Source organism: Echinops telfairi, unplaced genomic scaffold (assembly GCF_000313985.2).
Source record: "Echinops telfairi isolate 266 unplaced genomic scaffold, ASM31398v2 ScPeMD7_7469;HRSCAF=8507_1, whole genome shotgun sequence".
NCBI lineage: Eukaryota > Metazoa > Chordata > Mammalia > Afrosoricida > Tenrecidae > Echinops > Echinops telfairi.
The window spans coordinates 19090725-19108132 of NW_022111373.1; the positions used below are offsets into that span (position 1 = coordinate 19090725).

The 17408-nt window shown below is 43.7% G+C and overlaps 1 protein-coding gene across 1 annotated transcript in view; it reads right to left on the bottom strand.

The window, feature by feature from the left end:
- The window catches only part of PRDM6 (PR/SET domain 6), a 106647-nt gene that overhangs the window by 82126 nt on the left and 7113 nt on the right, over nucleotides 1-17408 (bottom strand). The window contains exon 2 of the mRNA XM_013004459.3: nucleotides 16329-16636. Coding sequence (XP_012859913.1) covers nucleotides 16329-16636 — 308 coding nt within the window. The remainder of the gene's footprint in view (nucleotides 1-16328; nucleotides 16637-17408) is intronic.

Sequence of the window (17408 nt, forward strand, 5' to 3'; positions counted from 1 at the left end):
CTACTCACCACTCACGACCACTCACCAAAAGATTTGGCAGTCCAAACCCACTACTCACCACTCACGACCACTCACCAAAAGATTTGGCAGTCCAAGCCCACTGGAAGCTCACCGGGAGACGGACCTTACAAGTGTCAGGAGGGCCCCACCCATGAAAATCCTTGGGAGCCACTCTAACCTGCACACAGTCAAAATCAGCTTGCCAACAGCTGACGATCTTGGTGGAAGCAGCCCCCTAGGCCTGTCTGCCAGGATGCCCCGGGGGGTTGCCCACAACCTTTAGCACAAACCATCGATGCCACTCTGTTTTAAAACAACGATTCACTGTTTACTTGCAATTCATCTTTAAGGGGCTTTTCATATTTTATCTGGCAACCATACTTCACAAGGTGCATTCCCTGACCCCGTATGTATCATTCACTCTCCACCACCTTACTCGGACTTACTAACTCAATATCCCTTATTACCTGATGCATTTTACTAATTTATGTGTTTATTATCTATCTGGGTTTTTTTTGTTTTTTTTGCATCGTCTTTCTTGTTAGCTTTTCTTATTATCAATAGAATGCCAAGTTCAAAGAAGGAAGAAAGGACTCGGTTTGATTCGCGGCTTGTAGCGCACTTCAGCACACAGGTCGACACCACGCATGCAGCAACATTCAACCTTGGAGTAGCTCTTGAATAAATGATCTTTAATAAGGGAAAACTGGTTTAAGGGTTTCAATGTGTGAGCTAATGATTGGTTATTATTTATTTTCCAACGGAGAATTTTCGATGTCTTCCTTTTCTCTCCAACATGAAAGAAACCTATAACCTCCTCCCCGACTTCATCCCACCCAACCCCCTCTCCTGCCCCCCTGCCCACCATCACACAGCAATTATTCTGGTGCAGACATAGGCTGGGGCTCTAGAGGAAAATGCAGTGGTTTAAAACCAGGTTGTCCTGTTAACATTTCCCAACTGGAAGTCATGTGATCTGCTTCCAGGCTTACTGGGCAGTTACCAGTGTTCTTCTGGCGGGCACTTACTCTGCAATAGAAAAAACAACACGTCCACTGGGGCTTCTCCCATAGGAGTGTACTCCACGGACTGAGGCTTCCTGCAGGATCAGGTGATAAAGCAACTCTCAAGGCATGGCTGAAGGAAACACCTAACCAAACGCACTGCCATCGAGTCTATTCCGATAGAGTGACCCTGGAGGACAGAGGAGAATTGTCCCTTGGGGGTTCCAAGATTTTAAATCTTTACAGGAGCAGACAACCTCACCATTTTCCCTCCAAGCAGCTGATGGTTTCACAAAAAGACCTAAGCCACCACACCACCGGGACTCCTTAGCTGAAGGAAAGAGAATGTGACAAGGGCAGGAAGGACATGGGGTTTGCCCAAAAGGAGCCATAAAAGACACAGCTTGGCCAGTATACGGGGAGAGAAGCTTCTGAGCAAATGAGCCACTTAGGCAAAACGACCACAGTGGGAATTCACAAGACACTGGGGAAGAGAAAAGCTGGGCTTGGGTAGGCAGTGGAGCCCTAGGGAGAAGGAGCTGACCCCCACCCAGGATTCAGTAGCTATCCTCTCAATCCCTGACTCTCTAGGAACTAGCTATCCCTGTCCTCAAGAGCAAAACCTCCCTCCTTCCCTGATCTTCCCAGCAGGAAGGCATTTCTCCCTCCTCTGTGATGTCCACAGAAGCCTTGTGGGCAGCAAAGTCCTAGCTCTCCACCTCAGCCTCCCCCTCCCACTCTTTCACCTAGCTGCCCATTATCTTATGGTGCCCGGGTCTCTGATAGACCAGTTCGAACACTACTTTCATCGGCGCTTACTCCAAGCTCCACTGCCTTGTGGTCCTTGAGGGCAGAGTTGCTCCTGCCTGTCTCTGTGACCTACACAATGCTCAAAGTTTCACAGGAAGCATGTGATAAAGTGGTTTTACTAAATGCTGGGGAGTTTAGACTTTCTGGAATAATGCCCAAGAACAATAATCCCATGGTTCTGGAACACAAGTTAGACTAATGTCAAGGGCCTAGAACTCCATGGAGCTAGTCTGTGAAACTGTGGCTGGCCGGTGTCTGGGGAACAAATGCAACATCCACCGGCAGCACAGGCTCACACCCAGGCCTAGGGGCCGGGGCAGCTGGGTGGAGGTGTCTATATCAGAGACCAGGGCCCCGCAATATCATTGGCATTAAGGTCAAATAGGGGGAGGGGGAGGCTGCGCAGCAACAGGTCAGTTAAGAGCAAAGACTTTGGAGCCCACAGCACCTCTGTGGATGTTCTGCTGTTCCATACACTCTGGGCAAGTCACTTAACCTCTCTGTTCAAAGGAAATGTCTATCTTTGGAATAATCGGGGACACGTTAAGAAGAGTTCTCTAATGGCATATGGATCCCATTTAATAGTGTTAGCTGTTGTCATTGTTATTATCAGAGCAATAGTGTTACTAAGGGCCTGCTGCATACTAAAGGTCTGCTAACCCAGATGGCCGCTGATTTGAACCCACCAGTTACTCTGCAGGAGAAAGGTGAGGCGAGCTGCTCGCATAAAGAGTGAAAGTCCCACAAACTCACACAGTGCGGGTCTGATGGAATCCACTTGATGACAGTATGAAATTGTGTGCTAGATACTGTGTTAGCTCCTGGATCCCTAATATTTAAAAGTCACACAGGGAAGAGATGAGGCAGACAGGATGCAGAATAGCACACATGAAACACACAAATTTCCTTTAGCTCTTTGGTGCTTCCTTCACCCCACTATCATGACCTCAATTCTACCTTACAAGTCGGACTAGACCAGAGCATGCACACTGCTACAGATAAGAGCCCACAACATGGAGAATCTGGGATAGATAAACCCCTCAGGCCAACAATGAGAGTACAGATGCCAGGAGGATTAGGGGAGGGTGGGGGGAGAAAGGGGGAATCAATCACAAGGATCAATCTAGAATCCACTCTCCGGGGTTTGAATAACGAAAAAGTGGGTGAGGGGTGATGAAGGACAATGTAAGATATAGAAAAACTAATCTATAACTTATCAAGGGTTCATGAGGGATAGTGGGTGGCAGAGGGAGGGAGGGGGAAGAAATGGGGAGCTGATATCAGGGGCTCAAGTGGGAAGAGAATGCTTTGAAAATGATGACGGCATATGTGCAAATGTACTTAACACATTGGAGGAATGTATGGATTGTGATAAGAGATGTAAGAGCCCCCAATACAAGTATTAAAAAAAAAGTCATCACAGTAACTCCAAAGTATTGGCCTCATAGACCAGAAAGAAATATGAGAGCTCATTAAGTCAAAAATAAAGGCATACCTATTTGGAGAGGTTTGGGGTAGCTCGTGGGAGCCTTCATGGCATAGTGGTTACACAATGGGCTGCTAATCCCAAGATCAGCAGTTTGAAGCCACCAGCCAGCTCCTCAAGAGAAAGACCAGGCTTTCTACTCTTGGAAATAGTCACTGTCTTAGAAACTCACTGGGCCAGTCCCACCTGGTCCTATAGGGGAGAATTGATTCCATATCCTATGGTCAGAACTGACTCGGTGGCAGTGAGTTTGGTTTAGTTTGGGGGGAGCTAGTGAGTGAACTCCACTTCAAACAAGATCGGAATATCCAAGCAGAGATGTCCCACAAATAAGGAGGGGGATAATATTTTAGGGATATGAGAGTGAAAAAAGAAGACAGAAATCGGTATGGAGTGTCTGACAGCTCTCCGTCAGAGGGAACACCTGAAATGATAAGAAGAGCTGAGTTCTCTGAGGGAAGACCAGAAAGCAAGTTGCGTGCTCCCTACCTCCTGCCATGGCCATGCAGAAACGGGAAGACAGAAAAAGACAGGCAGATTTGCAAGTGAACGTGGCATGTGGCAAATGTCCAGATCGCAAGCTCCAAATAGCATGCAATGAGCATATGGCCTCCCTCTATGCATTAAGGCGCATACAGAAGGAACCAGCAGGAGAAGTGCAGAGGACAGGATGGCCATATGTAGGGCTGGTACGAGCTTAGGGAGTTAAGCTGTCCTGTTTAAGTCACAGTGCTGAGACACAGTGAGAATGAGAATGCAGTTCCTATGGACAGCAGGTCAGAGCTTGAACTTATCACTGAGCCAATACCTACTGTAGCACACCTTGATGACGTAGGGCTTGATTACACACACTGTTAATGCCCTTGACCGCTAATAAATGTTGGTGGTTCAAGTCCACCCAGAAGGGCTCTGGAAAGAAGCGGTTAAGAATCTGCTTTCAAAAGATCAGCCACTGAAAACCCAATGAAGTACAATTCTGACACTCATGGCGTGGCGATGCGTCTGAACGGACTCAGGCGGAAGGCTTCTGATGACACACTGCAGTTTCCGTGCAGTATAACGCTGTCTGCCTTTTGGCTGCTTCCTTACACCTGACCAGAGGAGTTCTGAGATAAAGGAATTACGGAAGTCATGGGAATACTATCATACTTATATCTATATTTACTAGCCTAGAATATCGTTTCTTCAAGCGTAGTTCCAGGACTACCTGGAATGTTTGTTAAGAAAATAGAGTCCGGGCCCCAGCCCAGGACTACTGAACAAGAACATGTTAGGAACAGTGCCCAGATTTCCTTTTGCCTTGCACCCTTTGCCTAGAAATTCTGTGTACACTCGATTTTAAAAACTACTGTATTCAAAGAACAATACTGAATATGCATTGGTATTCTTACTATTGCTGTGCTTCCTAAATTTGCTTCATTCAGTTCAGCCTCTATCCTGGGGTCAGCACTGATCACCAGCTGGTGGAACTCAAGACACACATGCAGGTATCCAGGTTTGGGGGGCAGGGCCTGAGCTGACCAGGTTGCCCAATATTTTTAATATCATTTCCTAGATTGTCTGCAGAAAAAAAACTCCAGGCACCTTAATAAGAATGATCCACATGAACCAAATATAGATTAATAACATATTAGTGAAAATCTCAAAAAATAGCACACAGGAGATTATGGGGCACTGTTTGGATTTAATAACTTACTAAAACAGTTTGATATAAGTACTTATTAGAACAGTAGGCTCAAATGATATTTGAACTCAAATTTACTTAACCTTTCATACAAGTAAGAATAGATTAGGTACTAAGGGTGTACCATACACTGTAGATGGAAAAATAAAATCAATGGTTGGCTTTCATTTTAACATTTTGCTTCTGACGGCAGTGCAGTGAGGGGCCATTCAATGTGATGCACACGCAAAGGTGTCCTGGATGCGCCAGATCAGCTAGGGAAATACACACTCAGGGTCCCCCAACCAAAGACAGACTTAAAAATGGAAAACAGAAGGAGAATGGCTGAATAACATGAGGAAAAATCACAAGGAAGTCCTAGATTCTAAAGGTCCTTTGAAGATGGACCTTCATTCAACCAGGAGCAATTCATTAGGTAGGTTTGACACTTGTTATTGAATTTTGAATAGAAAACACCACAATGCTTAGCATATTGTGACTTGTCGATAAATATTAAATGACAGCAAATCAACACGTGGCACATTTGCACAGTCCATTAAAATGTCTGTGCAGCTGTGTGTGGATACAAGTATAACAATATGTCATGCAAATTCAGAAGATGTGTCACTGGTGACTCTCTGAAAAGCAATAATCCCGAGTGACGGCCTGCAGTTAGAAGTTTTACGTTCAAAGAAGCAAAAATGTGTTACTACAAACCTTCCTGCTCTCAAGTTGATTCCAGCTCGTAGCAATCTTGATTGGGTGCCTGAGACTAGAAATCTTCAAGGGAACAAATAGCCTCACGTTTCTCCTGTGGAGCGGCTGGTGGGTTTGAACCACCTACCTTGTGGTTAGCAACTCAACACCTAACCCACGAATGCCACCAGTGAATAAGAATAAAATATATAGTCTAACATTGATCATTTTACAAATATCGAGATGATGAGATTTTTTTCAATAACTTGTGCTGTGCCCACTAGAGACCTGAAAATTACTACTAAGATCCCAGCCAGAATGGGCTGAAAGCCTCAAAGGTAACACATGGTAAATAGAAGCCCTGGCTGTGCAGTGACAAAGCACTCAGCTGCTGACCCAACAGCTGCTCCCGGCAAGTACGATGTGGCAGTCTGCTGCCATAAGGAACGATTCAAGCCTTAGGAGTCCTATGGGGCGCTAGCCTACCCAGTCCCGAGGACTGCTGTGAGCTGGAATCGACTCGAAGGAGGAGGGTAGAACAATATTACTCTCCTTTCCACAAGGAAATGGAGAGAAAAAGAAGTGATGTCCTTAAAGTCTCAGACCCGAAGCTTCCGACTTAGACAAACGTTTCTAAAAGACGTGCTCCTTTTTTGTTAACACTTGTATAAATAAAGGTATATTTGCTCTCTGCCTATAAAAGCCAAGCCAAACGCCATGAGTCAGCCCTGACTCCACAGCAGCCCTAGAGGAGAAGTGCTCCCACGGGTGTCCGACGTCACCGGTCTTCAAGACGGAGACAGCCTCATCTTTCTCCCTCTGAGCAGCTGGTGGGCTCAAATCGCTACCCTGGTGGTGAGCAGCCCAACTGGAAACCACAGCACCACCGGAGGGTCTCCTTAGAGTCTGGTCACATGCTATCAAACACCTGAAAATACCCATGGCAGCATTTCTGTGGGCTCAGCCGGGTCTGCAGACTGCTCATGAAATTGCCCACCAGAAAAGGCACGCCGAGAAGAGGATGGGTCCAGATATAAAATTAAAATGCACCCCGGGTAAGCCAAACTCAAACAATCGCAGGGCATCTTGTGAAAATAGTGCCTTTGGTTATTGTTTTTGTAATATGTTTTGTAGTATAAGTATTCGGAAGACAGTGAAAATCTCTCTTCCTGAAACTGTGTTCCAATGAAATAAATAAAACGTATTTCTACTTTTTAAAGCACATGATTCCCTGCCCTTTGTGGATTGAAATTGCATTTTTAATTGCAGTAAATAATGATCCACTGCTTTCCTCAGTAGCCCGCTATTTTTCAGCACCCGCTCCTCCAACTATGTTTGTTTGTTTAATCATAAATAAATTTTAATATTGGTTAGCAGAAAACAAAATGAGTTCCAAAAGTATTTTATAACGAACTAGAATTATTTCGGGGCTATTGACCATTTGGTGGGGCTATGCACAGATGTTTGAGAATTTAGTAGTGCTACTTCCGTGACAAGCATTAATATCCCCAAGTGTACTAACAACGTTTAGCACTTGGTACTTTACAAGACACTGAAAACATGACTTGATTACATTTAATTTGATTCCAATTAAAAAACACTTACAAAGTTTCCACTGAATTAGATTACACGGAATGTATCTATAGAAGCTACTTCATTATCTGAGGCAGCTTTAGTTGAAGGTGATCACAGAGAGTAAAAACCACTGTTCATTTTCATCAAAGGGGTTTACTCCCAGATAATTATTTCACAATCAGATGCTGCAGATTTTGGTTTATTAAATAAAAAGGACTGGAGCTCTTATGAGACTGAGTGGCTCACTCACAGTTTACCCATGACAAAACTAGCCACATGGCTTTTAAGTCTTAACAGAAACCAGAAATGCTATTTGAGGAGTGGGGCGTGGGGAGAGGCAGTACATTACTTACATAAAATAGGGAAATAATTCCAAGCTATTGCAGTAAAAATATTGCCTCTTCCTGAATTTCTAAGCAGTGAATTTTGCAGCTAATTTAAGAGTAAAGTAAACTTATAATGGGTTAAGCAACAAATACCCAAATAAATGCAAGCTGCCATGAAATCATAAGACTTCCTGAAACAGATTTCCACTTGTAAACAAAGAACTATCGTGAGACCAAATTATTAGGCATGCATAATTAAGAAAAACCGAAAAGGTTTGACTTCTCAACACGATTAGACAACTTTCTAAAACATTATTTTGACAAGTCTCAAATCTCCAAGGGGAAAAATGATGATTGGAAATAAAATTATGATTAAAAACAAATGTTCCAAAGTCAGTTATTTGTACTAAGCCTGCACCTCCCTGCCAGCTTTCCCTGGACAGAGTTGTGCAGACACCCTTGGCAGGCCATCTCTGATACTGCCGGAATAAAAGCAACTCTGTGGTTTGTGGTTAGTGATTAAGCACCAAGTGGGCTTGTTGTGCGCATTCTCCTATAGGGAAATCTGGAGTGTTTTCAGCAATTCGCACTTATAACAATGTCTTTATTATGCCTTCCAGAATTAATTGACCGGAAGTCCAGTGACTCTACGATATATCTATTGGTTAATTAGAACTCTAAGGACCAGCAAATAAAAGGCATTACTGACGTATAGATCTCCAATCAAATAAATATTTACAGCCACAATTTGCAAAAATTATTTCCTTTTGAGATGGCATAATATCAAAATCTGAACAACTGATTGATTCAGTGCATATCAGAATCATCAAACCCTTTCACAAAGTTACACCCAGAACTCAGAAACAATGGAAACAGTGCTGCGCACTTCAGAACAACTTGCACCACACCTTGCCGTGTAGATGGGCTTCCCCTGAAGACAAACACAACTTTATAAGGGGGAGTGTCTTTGAGCGCCTGACTCACCTTGAGTCCCAAAATGGCAGGATGGTGGGGAGGGGCGGGGGTGAGAGGAATGGTGTCCAAGCCCAGGAACAGTAGCGATAGATATCAGAGAATGTGCTTGTTGTCAATGGTCATTGCTGAAATCTGTCTATACCACACTGGAACAATCAATTTTGTAAATGATTGCAATAATCAAGGAAATTGCCTAATTTATAAATCCTTGCATACAGCATTTTAATGGATTCCTCCATTTTAATGCTGATGCCTTCGGAGCTAAATGAATTGTTGTCCAGACTGTCATTACACAAAATGATAAAAACATTCTGTCTGGTGGGGAAACCACATATCTCATGGATATTCAGACCCTCACCCCATAATCACTCGTTAGCGACTTCCAGGAAAGTTGCCACTGCTGTGCCTTGCCAACAGCTAAGAGTGGGCTGATTAGTACCTGTGCCTCTGTGGAAATCCTGGTAAGTCGGAGATGTGAACAAATTACCGTTCCCTCTACAGTCACGCAACAAAGCGCCCCTTTCCACATTGTGACAGCCCTGTGCTTTCTCAGTCTTTTACCTCGGTTCAGTCTAACAGTGTTCCTCTTTGTCTGGTTTTGCCCCCACACCTCAGAGTCAGCAGGCTGCCACTCTCAACTCCCATCGACGCGGATGATGCTGGGTGCACCGACACAAATGTCTGAGGTCCCAACCCACCTGTTCTGACTAACAGGTAAACTCACAGGTAGAGCACACGGAAACCCAGCCTGCACACTTAGCTCTTTCCCTAAGCTCGCCACTCGTAGATTGCTCTTCTCAGTTAAACCTTGGCCAATTGATTCCAGCCAATAGTGTGCTGTCAGTACTTTACTTACTGCTCAATCTCACTAACCTGACATTTATGGTGCACTGATTGGCCTCTGTCAGTGGTGCGGGTTGTAAATTCACTTTGAAAAGCTTTGTGTTAACAGCCTTCAACCAGGCTCCAAGAAGAGTACGAACAGGCAGCCTGACAATTGCTCGACCTCCTGCCCTTATTACAGTGAGTAAATCAGGGTTTGAGCCATTAGGCTGGAGCCTGGGGCCTACACAAAAAGGACTGACATGACGAAAGGTCAACCTCTGTCACACATGTGTAACAATTTGGATAATGGAATTCTGTAACTTATCTGAGCGAGGTGGCAAATGCTTACAAGGAAAAGTAGATGGTGCTCTGGCTTCTCTGGCTCTTATGCTAAGTAGTCATACGGGAGTCTGCACTTCTTGTGTAAATACACAAGGAATGGCTGTATATACAATGTTAAATATGAAAGAAAGGAGGGAGGGGCACGCTCATAGTGGTTCGAGGGTGCATTTTTCAGAACGACAGGGCATTTTATTCCCACCAGGATATTTATTCTTCCATAGAGCATCGATTAGATTCATCCTCTGGGAAGAGGACTTTGATACTGTGCACATGATTCCCCAGCTAAGAGATAGGCAGTGTTTCATATTTTAAAACCATCCATTTGCACTACAATCATGTGATTCTTGGGCCACACAGTACCCTTTTCTCAGATAATTAAATCTGCCTTCCTGGACACAGTGAAATGAGACGGCCCCCTGTAGATTTCTCAGGGTCAGCGTTCCCATGACCACACTCGCATCAGATCGCTGGCTTCCAGGCAGCGATGGAGAGAAGAAGATTCCATCTGGCCAGGAACTGCCAAGCTGCACGCCTTCTTGTCGTTTGCTACACCCCACCTTTAAGTCAGTGTGGAAAAGGAAAAATGACCTGATGTAAGAAAAGATGCAGTACACACCAGAAGTACTTGTGAATTCTTTTCCTCACGTGGACAAAAATGCTATCAGTAAAAGAAACTGTCTGTAAACGACTGATAACCTGAACAGACTAATGAGGAAAACAGTCCTGGGATACAAAGTGCACCAGTCTTTAGAAACTATTCGCAACCAAAGTGCTGCAGCCGCACGTGTTTGGATAAAACTTCACCAGTATGACAATTTCCAAATGGCTTCTATAATTTCAGAAAGAGAAAGAGAGTCCTTCGGGGACTTAGAAAAGTAAGGGTGGCATTGTGTCAGATGATACATAAACCAAAAACGTACCAGGACTTTAAATGGACCTTCTCAAAGCCAACTAAAAGTACGAAGCTTTGAGTTTTAACACAACACTAGAAACCATTCCAAGATGCGGCAGATGCTTTTACGGTTTATGTAAAACTACAAAATGCTCACATTCTATCAAGTGGGCACCACCATAAACGGCATCTTCAAATCAGAAGATTGTGGCAAAGCCAAAGAGATGCAGCAGCTATGACTCTGTATGATTTAAAAACATAATAGTAACACGACTATGGTTTGTTCTTAAGTGGAAATTATTTGAAATTCATGGAATTTACATATTCAAAACCAAGCTGCCAGGCAGTCCAGTATGTTCAATGCTAAGTTGGGTGAGAAATATGATTTTTGCTTCTCTGTAGCTCTGACAACCACATGATTTTATCCCCGGTGTTCTGGTTGATTTGGCCAAAATGAGCCGAAATCTATAAAGCAAGGTGGGCAGTATATGGTTACAATATGATCACTATCAGTGCAACAAGCTCCTAATTTTTAAATGATTTCTTTTTAACATCTAAATACATACAGGTAGACACACACATATGACTGGGTAATTTACAAAAATATGCATAGTGCATTTAAAATATGAGATCCATTTATTTCCTTCTAGTACCAATTACCTATGATGGATTTCAAATATAAATATTTAGCACTGTGTAATATATTTTTGATATTGGTTTTCATTAAGTTCTTTTGACCTAAACTAAGTGGTAATGATGAAAAGTAGACCAGCCCCTTAAAAACAGAGCATTCAATAAATCCAAAAGATTATGGCATAAAATCAAACCACAAACAGGATCACATTATGTTATCCTTTCATTTTCTTCAGAAACGTTATGAAGGTTCCCATATACTGCAAATGAAAATGAGACTCTCAAATTGACTTAGGCAAAGAGAAGACAGCTTCTGTAAAGTTAAATCCCTTTCCAGTACCTTGACTATAATCCTAACAAACCATTACATAATTCAACTAGAAGAATAATGTTTCTAGGTGAAAACAAGGGCAATTTATTTTGTCATTGTTGCTAAAAAGCCTTGTCAACTAAGACCTTGAGTGGAAAGGCCTTAGTTAATGCTAGCCTCTCTCAAATGGCAACTTTATTTTAAACTTCTGTATTGTATTCCAATAGATTTCTCACTATATACTGTGTACATTCCTCAGGTCCAGCCATCTTAAATTTTGATGTTAAGCAGAAAGGGGAAACTATATGCAACTAGATTAATTTATCTCGAGGGAAAAGGGGCACATTAATAATTTAGATAATGTTTTCATATATGGTAGAATCAAATGTGCCTTTTTCACTTCTTTATTAGAAAATGCATTAGGATAAAATTATCTCACTCTCATCAATAAGACCTAATTGCTGAGAAACTCTCTGTTTTCTTTGCAAAACAGTCAGGAAAAAATTTTCCCATTACATCCAACTAGCTAGAAATGAATCATGCATCCAAGTTTTGTTGGACTAAATGCACACGACCAAAATTAATAGTGATTTAAAATGCCCTGTAATGTTTTTGTTTTAAGCTAGCTGAATTTATTATTTTAGTAAAATACATGAAAATTCCTGTTCTAAAATAAATTGGCCAAAAAGGGGCTAGTCACTTGGCTCCAGGGGGTGCTTATATCTTTAAATTACAAAAACAATGGCTTCTGACTAAAAAAGAAATATTCATAGAATTTTTCCAAAACACCACTAGCTGTCAAACATATTAAAGTACAATGAAACTTTACTTTCTCAAACTGCTGTATTTAGGAGAACTAGAACTATACACAAAGATTATACACTCCCAAAATTATATAGTAACAATAATAGCACTCTCACCAATCACCCAAGCGAGGCTACCAGTGGCTGATGTGCATTAAATGTTAAAAAGTCACTTTTCTACAAAGAAAATAGAGCTTTAATGATTAAACAAAAGTAGTAACTAAAGTGATTCTGATTGTTTCTGTAAGAGTCTTCATGTATATAATAAAGTACAACCATACTAAAAACAATGAAGTGTAAACTGAAACAAAAATCCATCATCTACTTGGAAATAGTGACAGCACAAGATTAGCAATCCATTTATTGCACGGAAATAAAGATAAGTAACCCAGGTAATATCCATCAGGACCTAAGTATTGAACTCTAAATGACTTTAAAATATATGATGAAGGGAGACAACCGCAGTTTGATGATGAGAAACAATTACAGTTTTTTAAAATAAGATTGTCATGACTCCATTGCTGTGTGTGTGTGTGTGTGCTTAATCTGCCTTACTTCAACCCAATATTCTAGCGGAAAGTGATTATGTGAGTCATTAAACCATTATTGCCCAAAGTTTCCTATTAAACTAGAATATTTTCCAATTAAAAATTTCTTCTAAAAGAAATCATATCATGCTAAATTTTTTCACAGTAGAATTTAGGTCTGCAAGAGAAAATAGAATTTAAGGAATAAATTCAATCCTTAGAAGCCTTTGCTATACCTCTAACTGAATTCAGATAATCATGTTGTATAAAAGTAATGAATCATAATATTTTTTAAGTAAAAATAAATTCACACATTCTCTTAAGAATAACGATACTAGTAAAAATCTGAAATCTATTAAAGTAAGTGTTTTATCTTACAAATGGGCATGGGCTTAAGTTACCTGGCCATAGTCACATTTTATATGATCTCTCAGGAGACTGATACATTTTGAATGGCTAAAGCGTTAACATGCTTGCAATCCCCCAAATGTATGTTATTCTAAGTGTTGTTACAGATGAGAAAAATAAATGGATGGAGTATTTCTGAATGTGGAAGCAGGGACTTGTCAATCATTCAAGCATAAACCCAGACACTCGAAAATCTTTTAGACATCAAAGAAACAACTCTATGGATCCCACACACACTCACTCAACCAACCTATCCCTAACAACATGTAAATCCCATTCTAGAGCTACCGACGAAGTACGTGCCAAAACAAAAACACTGGTTAATGTGCCCGGTTTCTACAGTAACATTTAACTTCATCAAGTATACATAAAGGTGCAAAAGAAAAGTTCCACAGCTTTCCAGCACTAATACATATTAACATATTGACTATGAGTAGTGGCTTCGTACCAACAGCTCAACCAGCCAAAGTCATGTGCGCAAAAATAAAACAAAAGCCGGCAACGATGGCCTTTTTATTTTTTTCACGGGCATGGCTGTGTCCCTTGGCACTCTATAAACGGAGGGGCACCAAACCCAAGGCATTGGAAGGAAATAAAATAGTGTTCAGCTCTACCATTATCATACAGAGCAAATCTGTACCACTGAGCAATTACTTCACAATTTCCTCAGAGAAGTATTGGCAGACCTTTCACTGGACGGTATCAGAGTTCCTAATATCCCCATTAGAACATGAAAAGTGCCTGGAAGTGTTTTATAATTTTAAACCACAGTGGTGGTTACAAAATAATTAGCCAGGAACAAAACCAACTAGAAAATGTAGCAAAACCAGATGCTTTCCTCCTTTGTCGGGTTTTCTTATCCAAAAGTTCTAACTTCTAATCTACTCCTCCTCTGTTTTCTCTTTCCCTGCTTTCCTTTAGAGTTTTCTGTTTAAAGAGGACCATTTGGTCACACTGATGTGCCCAACCAGCCCACCACACCCCCGCCCCTTAGTCAGGAATACTATCCTGAAAGAAGTATACAAGGGGACTTCAAAAATTCATGGACAAATTCCATTGTCTTTCCATTCCATTTTTCCACCCACCTTATGAAGCCCCCTTCCAGATTGCTTTCCAAGAGTAGTTTGAGAGTCACATGGTTGGAGCCACGTGCACCCAGGGATAAGTGTGTTGGCTGCCATATTGATAACTCGGACCGCTAGACTATCACCCAGACATTCAGCTTCTCCCCCCGTCAAAGAAGCCTTTGTCAACAGAGACCTCACCTCTGAAGAATTGTCAGCGGTCTGGTGCAGGCACCAGGGACTAGATCTGTTCTTTCCCAGCACTGCATTTCCATGGCCTAACATAGTTCTGGCCAGAAGGGGTGCCCAGCAAAAATGCAGGTGGATTATTGAGTCCCATGAGTTTTATTTGAAGATGAACTGGCTCACAGTGAAAAATGATCACCTTGAGAGACCACTCAGCCAAGTATGAGGGCCTAGCTACGGCAGAAATGACCCATTAATGCAGTCATAAGGTCCATACCACTTGGTCTCTGGCATTTAATCACCTTTTTTTTCCTAGCTACCCCCACGCCATTATATTATCTGGTCACAGCTCGTCAAATTTAAATACTGCACAAGGGTGTGGCTTCTGGAAGGAGGCCTGGTGGCATACAGGTGTTCAGATGTTAACTAAGACATTGTTGGTTCAGACCCATGGGAGAAAGGCCTGGCAGAAAATGATAACCCAGGTTATCCACAGGGTAATTCTACTCTATGTCACACAAGATCCCTGAGAGTATGAATCAGCTGAATGGCACCCAACAATAAGTCCAGCCTCTTGTATTTCATGACTAGTACTGTGTTTCCCCGAGAGTAAGGCATCCCCCGAAAATAAGACCCCCCGAACATAAGGCCTCCCCGATAATAAGGCCCCCTGAAGCTACCGTAACTCTGGACTCTGGACCATAACAGCGGGTGCCACTGCGCAGCTCACTATTGGCCACAGCGCAGCCAGAGCAGACAGGAAGTGCGAGTAAATGCACCATAGATTGTTGTACATGGAAATAATGGTAGTAACAAGAAATTCTTGACACTGTAGGATTCACAGTTTGTCTGGTTATGCTGGTTTGGGATGACAACTACTACCGTACCATATACAGGTAATAAATTTCCTTTTTTGTTGTTCAACAATAAATGTGTACCATATTCTTCTTCATGGAAAAATAAGATATCCCCTGAAAATAAGACCTAGCGCATCTTTGGGAGCAATTAATATAAGACACCGTCTTATTTTCGGGGAAACAGGGTACTGCATGGGTCCTCGGAGAGGTGGCTACAGTTGGTGGGAATGCCTCCGTTCAAGAGTGCCCTTCACGAGTCAACCATGAGAAATAGTCCCAAGAAATGTAGGCCAGTATTTTTCCATTGGGGTTACCTTAACTAATCGTATCCAGTAAGACGATGGCATGAAATAGTATCATCAACTGTGTTAAAACCACATTGTTCAATTTGTTTTTAATTGCGGTTTGTTGTTTTGATTTTCTATAGTGTTGACGACTGAATCACTGTCAGAAAACAAGCAGAATTTGTGATTTTCAGATCCACACTCAGATACACACTGTGTAACAAGTTGCAGCCTCTCATGTCAGTGTTTACAAACTTGTTTTCGATCTTCATGTCAATGTACCTCGGTGCCCAACACACAGAATCACACGTGAGCTGCTTAGAATGGGACTTAAAGGTCACCTAGCTCACACCCCAAGGCCCAGCCCTCCCTGGCCTGTCTCTTTAACTGTTTTCTCTAGTTCTCAAGAGCCAGGAGACACACTGAGGGTCAAACTTATCCAGATGAAATCAAGTCAGATTACGGTGGCGCCATCTTTACTACAGGTACTGAAGACACCAGGCATTTGCAAGATCCGGGAAATTATTCTGCACTACCCTCTGGGGGCCAAAGGTGCCACTCCAGCAGTTAGGCTCTTTACCAAGGGCCAAGGCTCTGTGCTGGCCCAGCCAGGTTCCCGCCCGCCCGGCAGTAATGTGTGCTGGCGGCAGGCAGTCACCTACCTCCCAGAGATGCTGCGTGTTCCTCACGGCGCCCGCCTGCACCTTCTCCGGGGTCAAGAGCACGCCCTGGAAGGGCCCGATCCAGGTGCCCTGCTGGATCCTCTGCGCCGCGCAGATGCCGTAGGCCAGGCCGGGCACGGTGCTGGTGCACAGGCACACCTCCCGCGGCAGGTCCCGCAGCCACTCGGGCAGCTCGGGCGGGGGCGCTGCCGCCGCGGCGCTGCTGGTGCCCACGAGCCGACGCAGCGAGTGCAGCGGCCCGTGCATGGGGCACTCGCCATTACGGTTGTCCGCGCACATGTCGCAGCCTGCGGGGGACACGCGGGAGGGAGGGAAGAGAGTTAACCCGGCCTCCCGGGGTGGCCCACCCTCATTTAACCCCTCACCCCATCCCTACAGCACATCATCCTTGCCCGAATCCTTGCCCCCTAAACACCACCTACAGAGGATGTGGCACCCTGACGGCTGCCAGGCCACGCGGGAGGGGCCCGCGGCCCCCCCAGGTTCCCTCGGAATCTGCCGAACTCCAATGGGTCCAGAGCTGGGTCGCGGCGCCTGGGACATCCCCTCCCCCGCAGCTGGACGGGGCTGGAGCTCATTGGGGGAGGGGGGCGACAACGTCTTGTCCTGGTCTTTCTGCATCTTTCCCTCTCTTCCTTCTCCCAGTTCTCATTCCCTCTGACCCTCTCACCCTGAGCTGTCCCCCCGCCCCCGGTAACCAGCCCCCCCACCGCCGGTTTCCCTGTCAGGTGTGATAGGGGGTTTATCATTGCCGTGGCACGAGGGAAAATCCCTGTCTCTTCCCACATCTGACATCCCCGGAAGATTTTTGCACTGGTCGCCTGGGTATTTGGTTTTCCTCTGACTACATTTATAGAGGAGACATTTTTAAGTCATTTGGACAGGGAGTCGACAGGGGAAGAGCTGGGGGGCATACACCGGCTACCTCCATCGCTTTCCACGCTCCGAGGGTCCCTCGAGCGCCCCAGTCGAGCCAGAAGTTGGCGTGCTTCATGATCAAGCTCTCCCCAGACGCCGAGACGGACAGCTGCGCCTGGGGTCCTAAGGACTAGGGCGAAG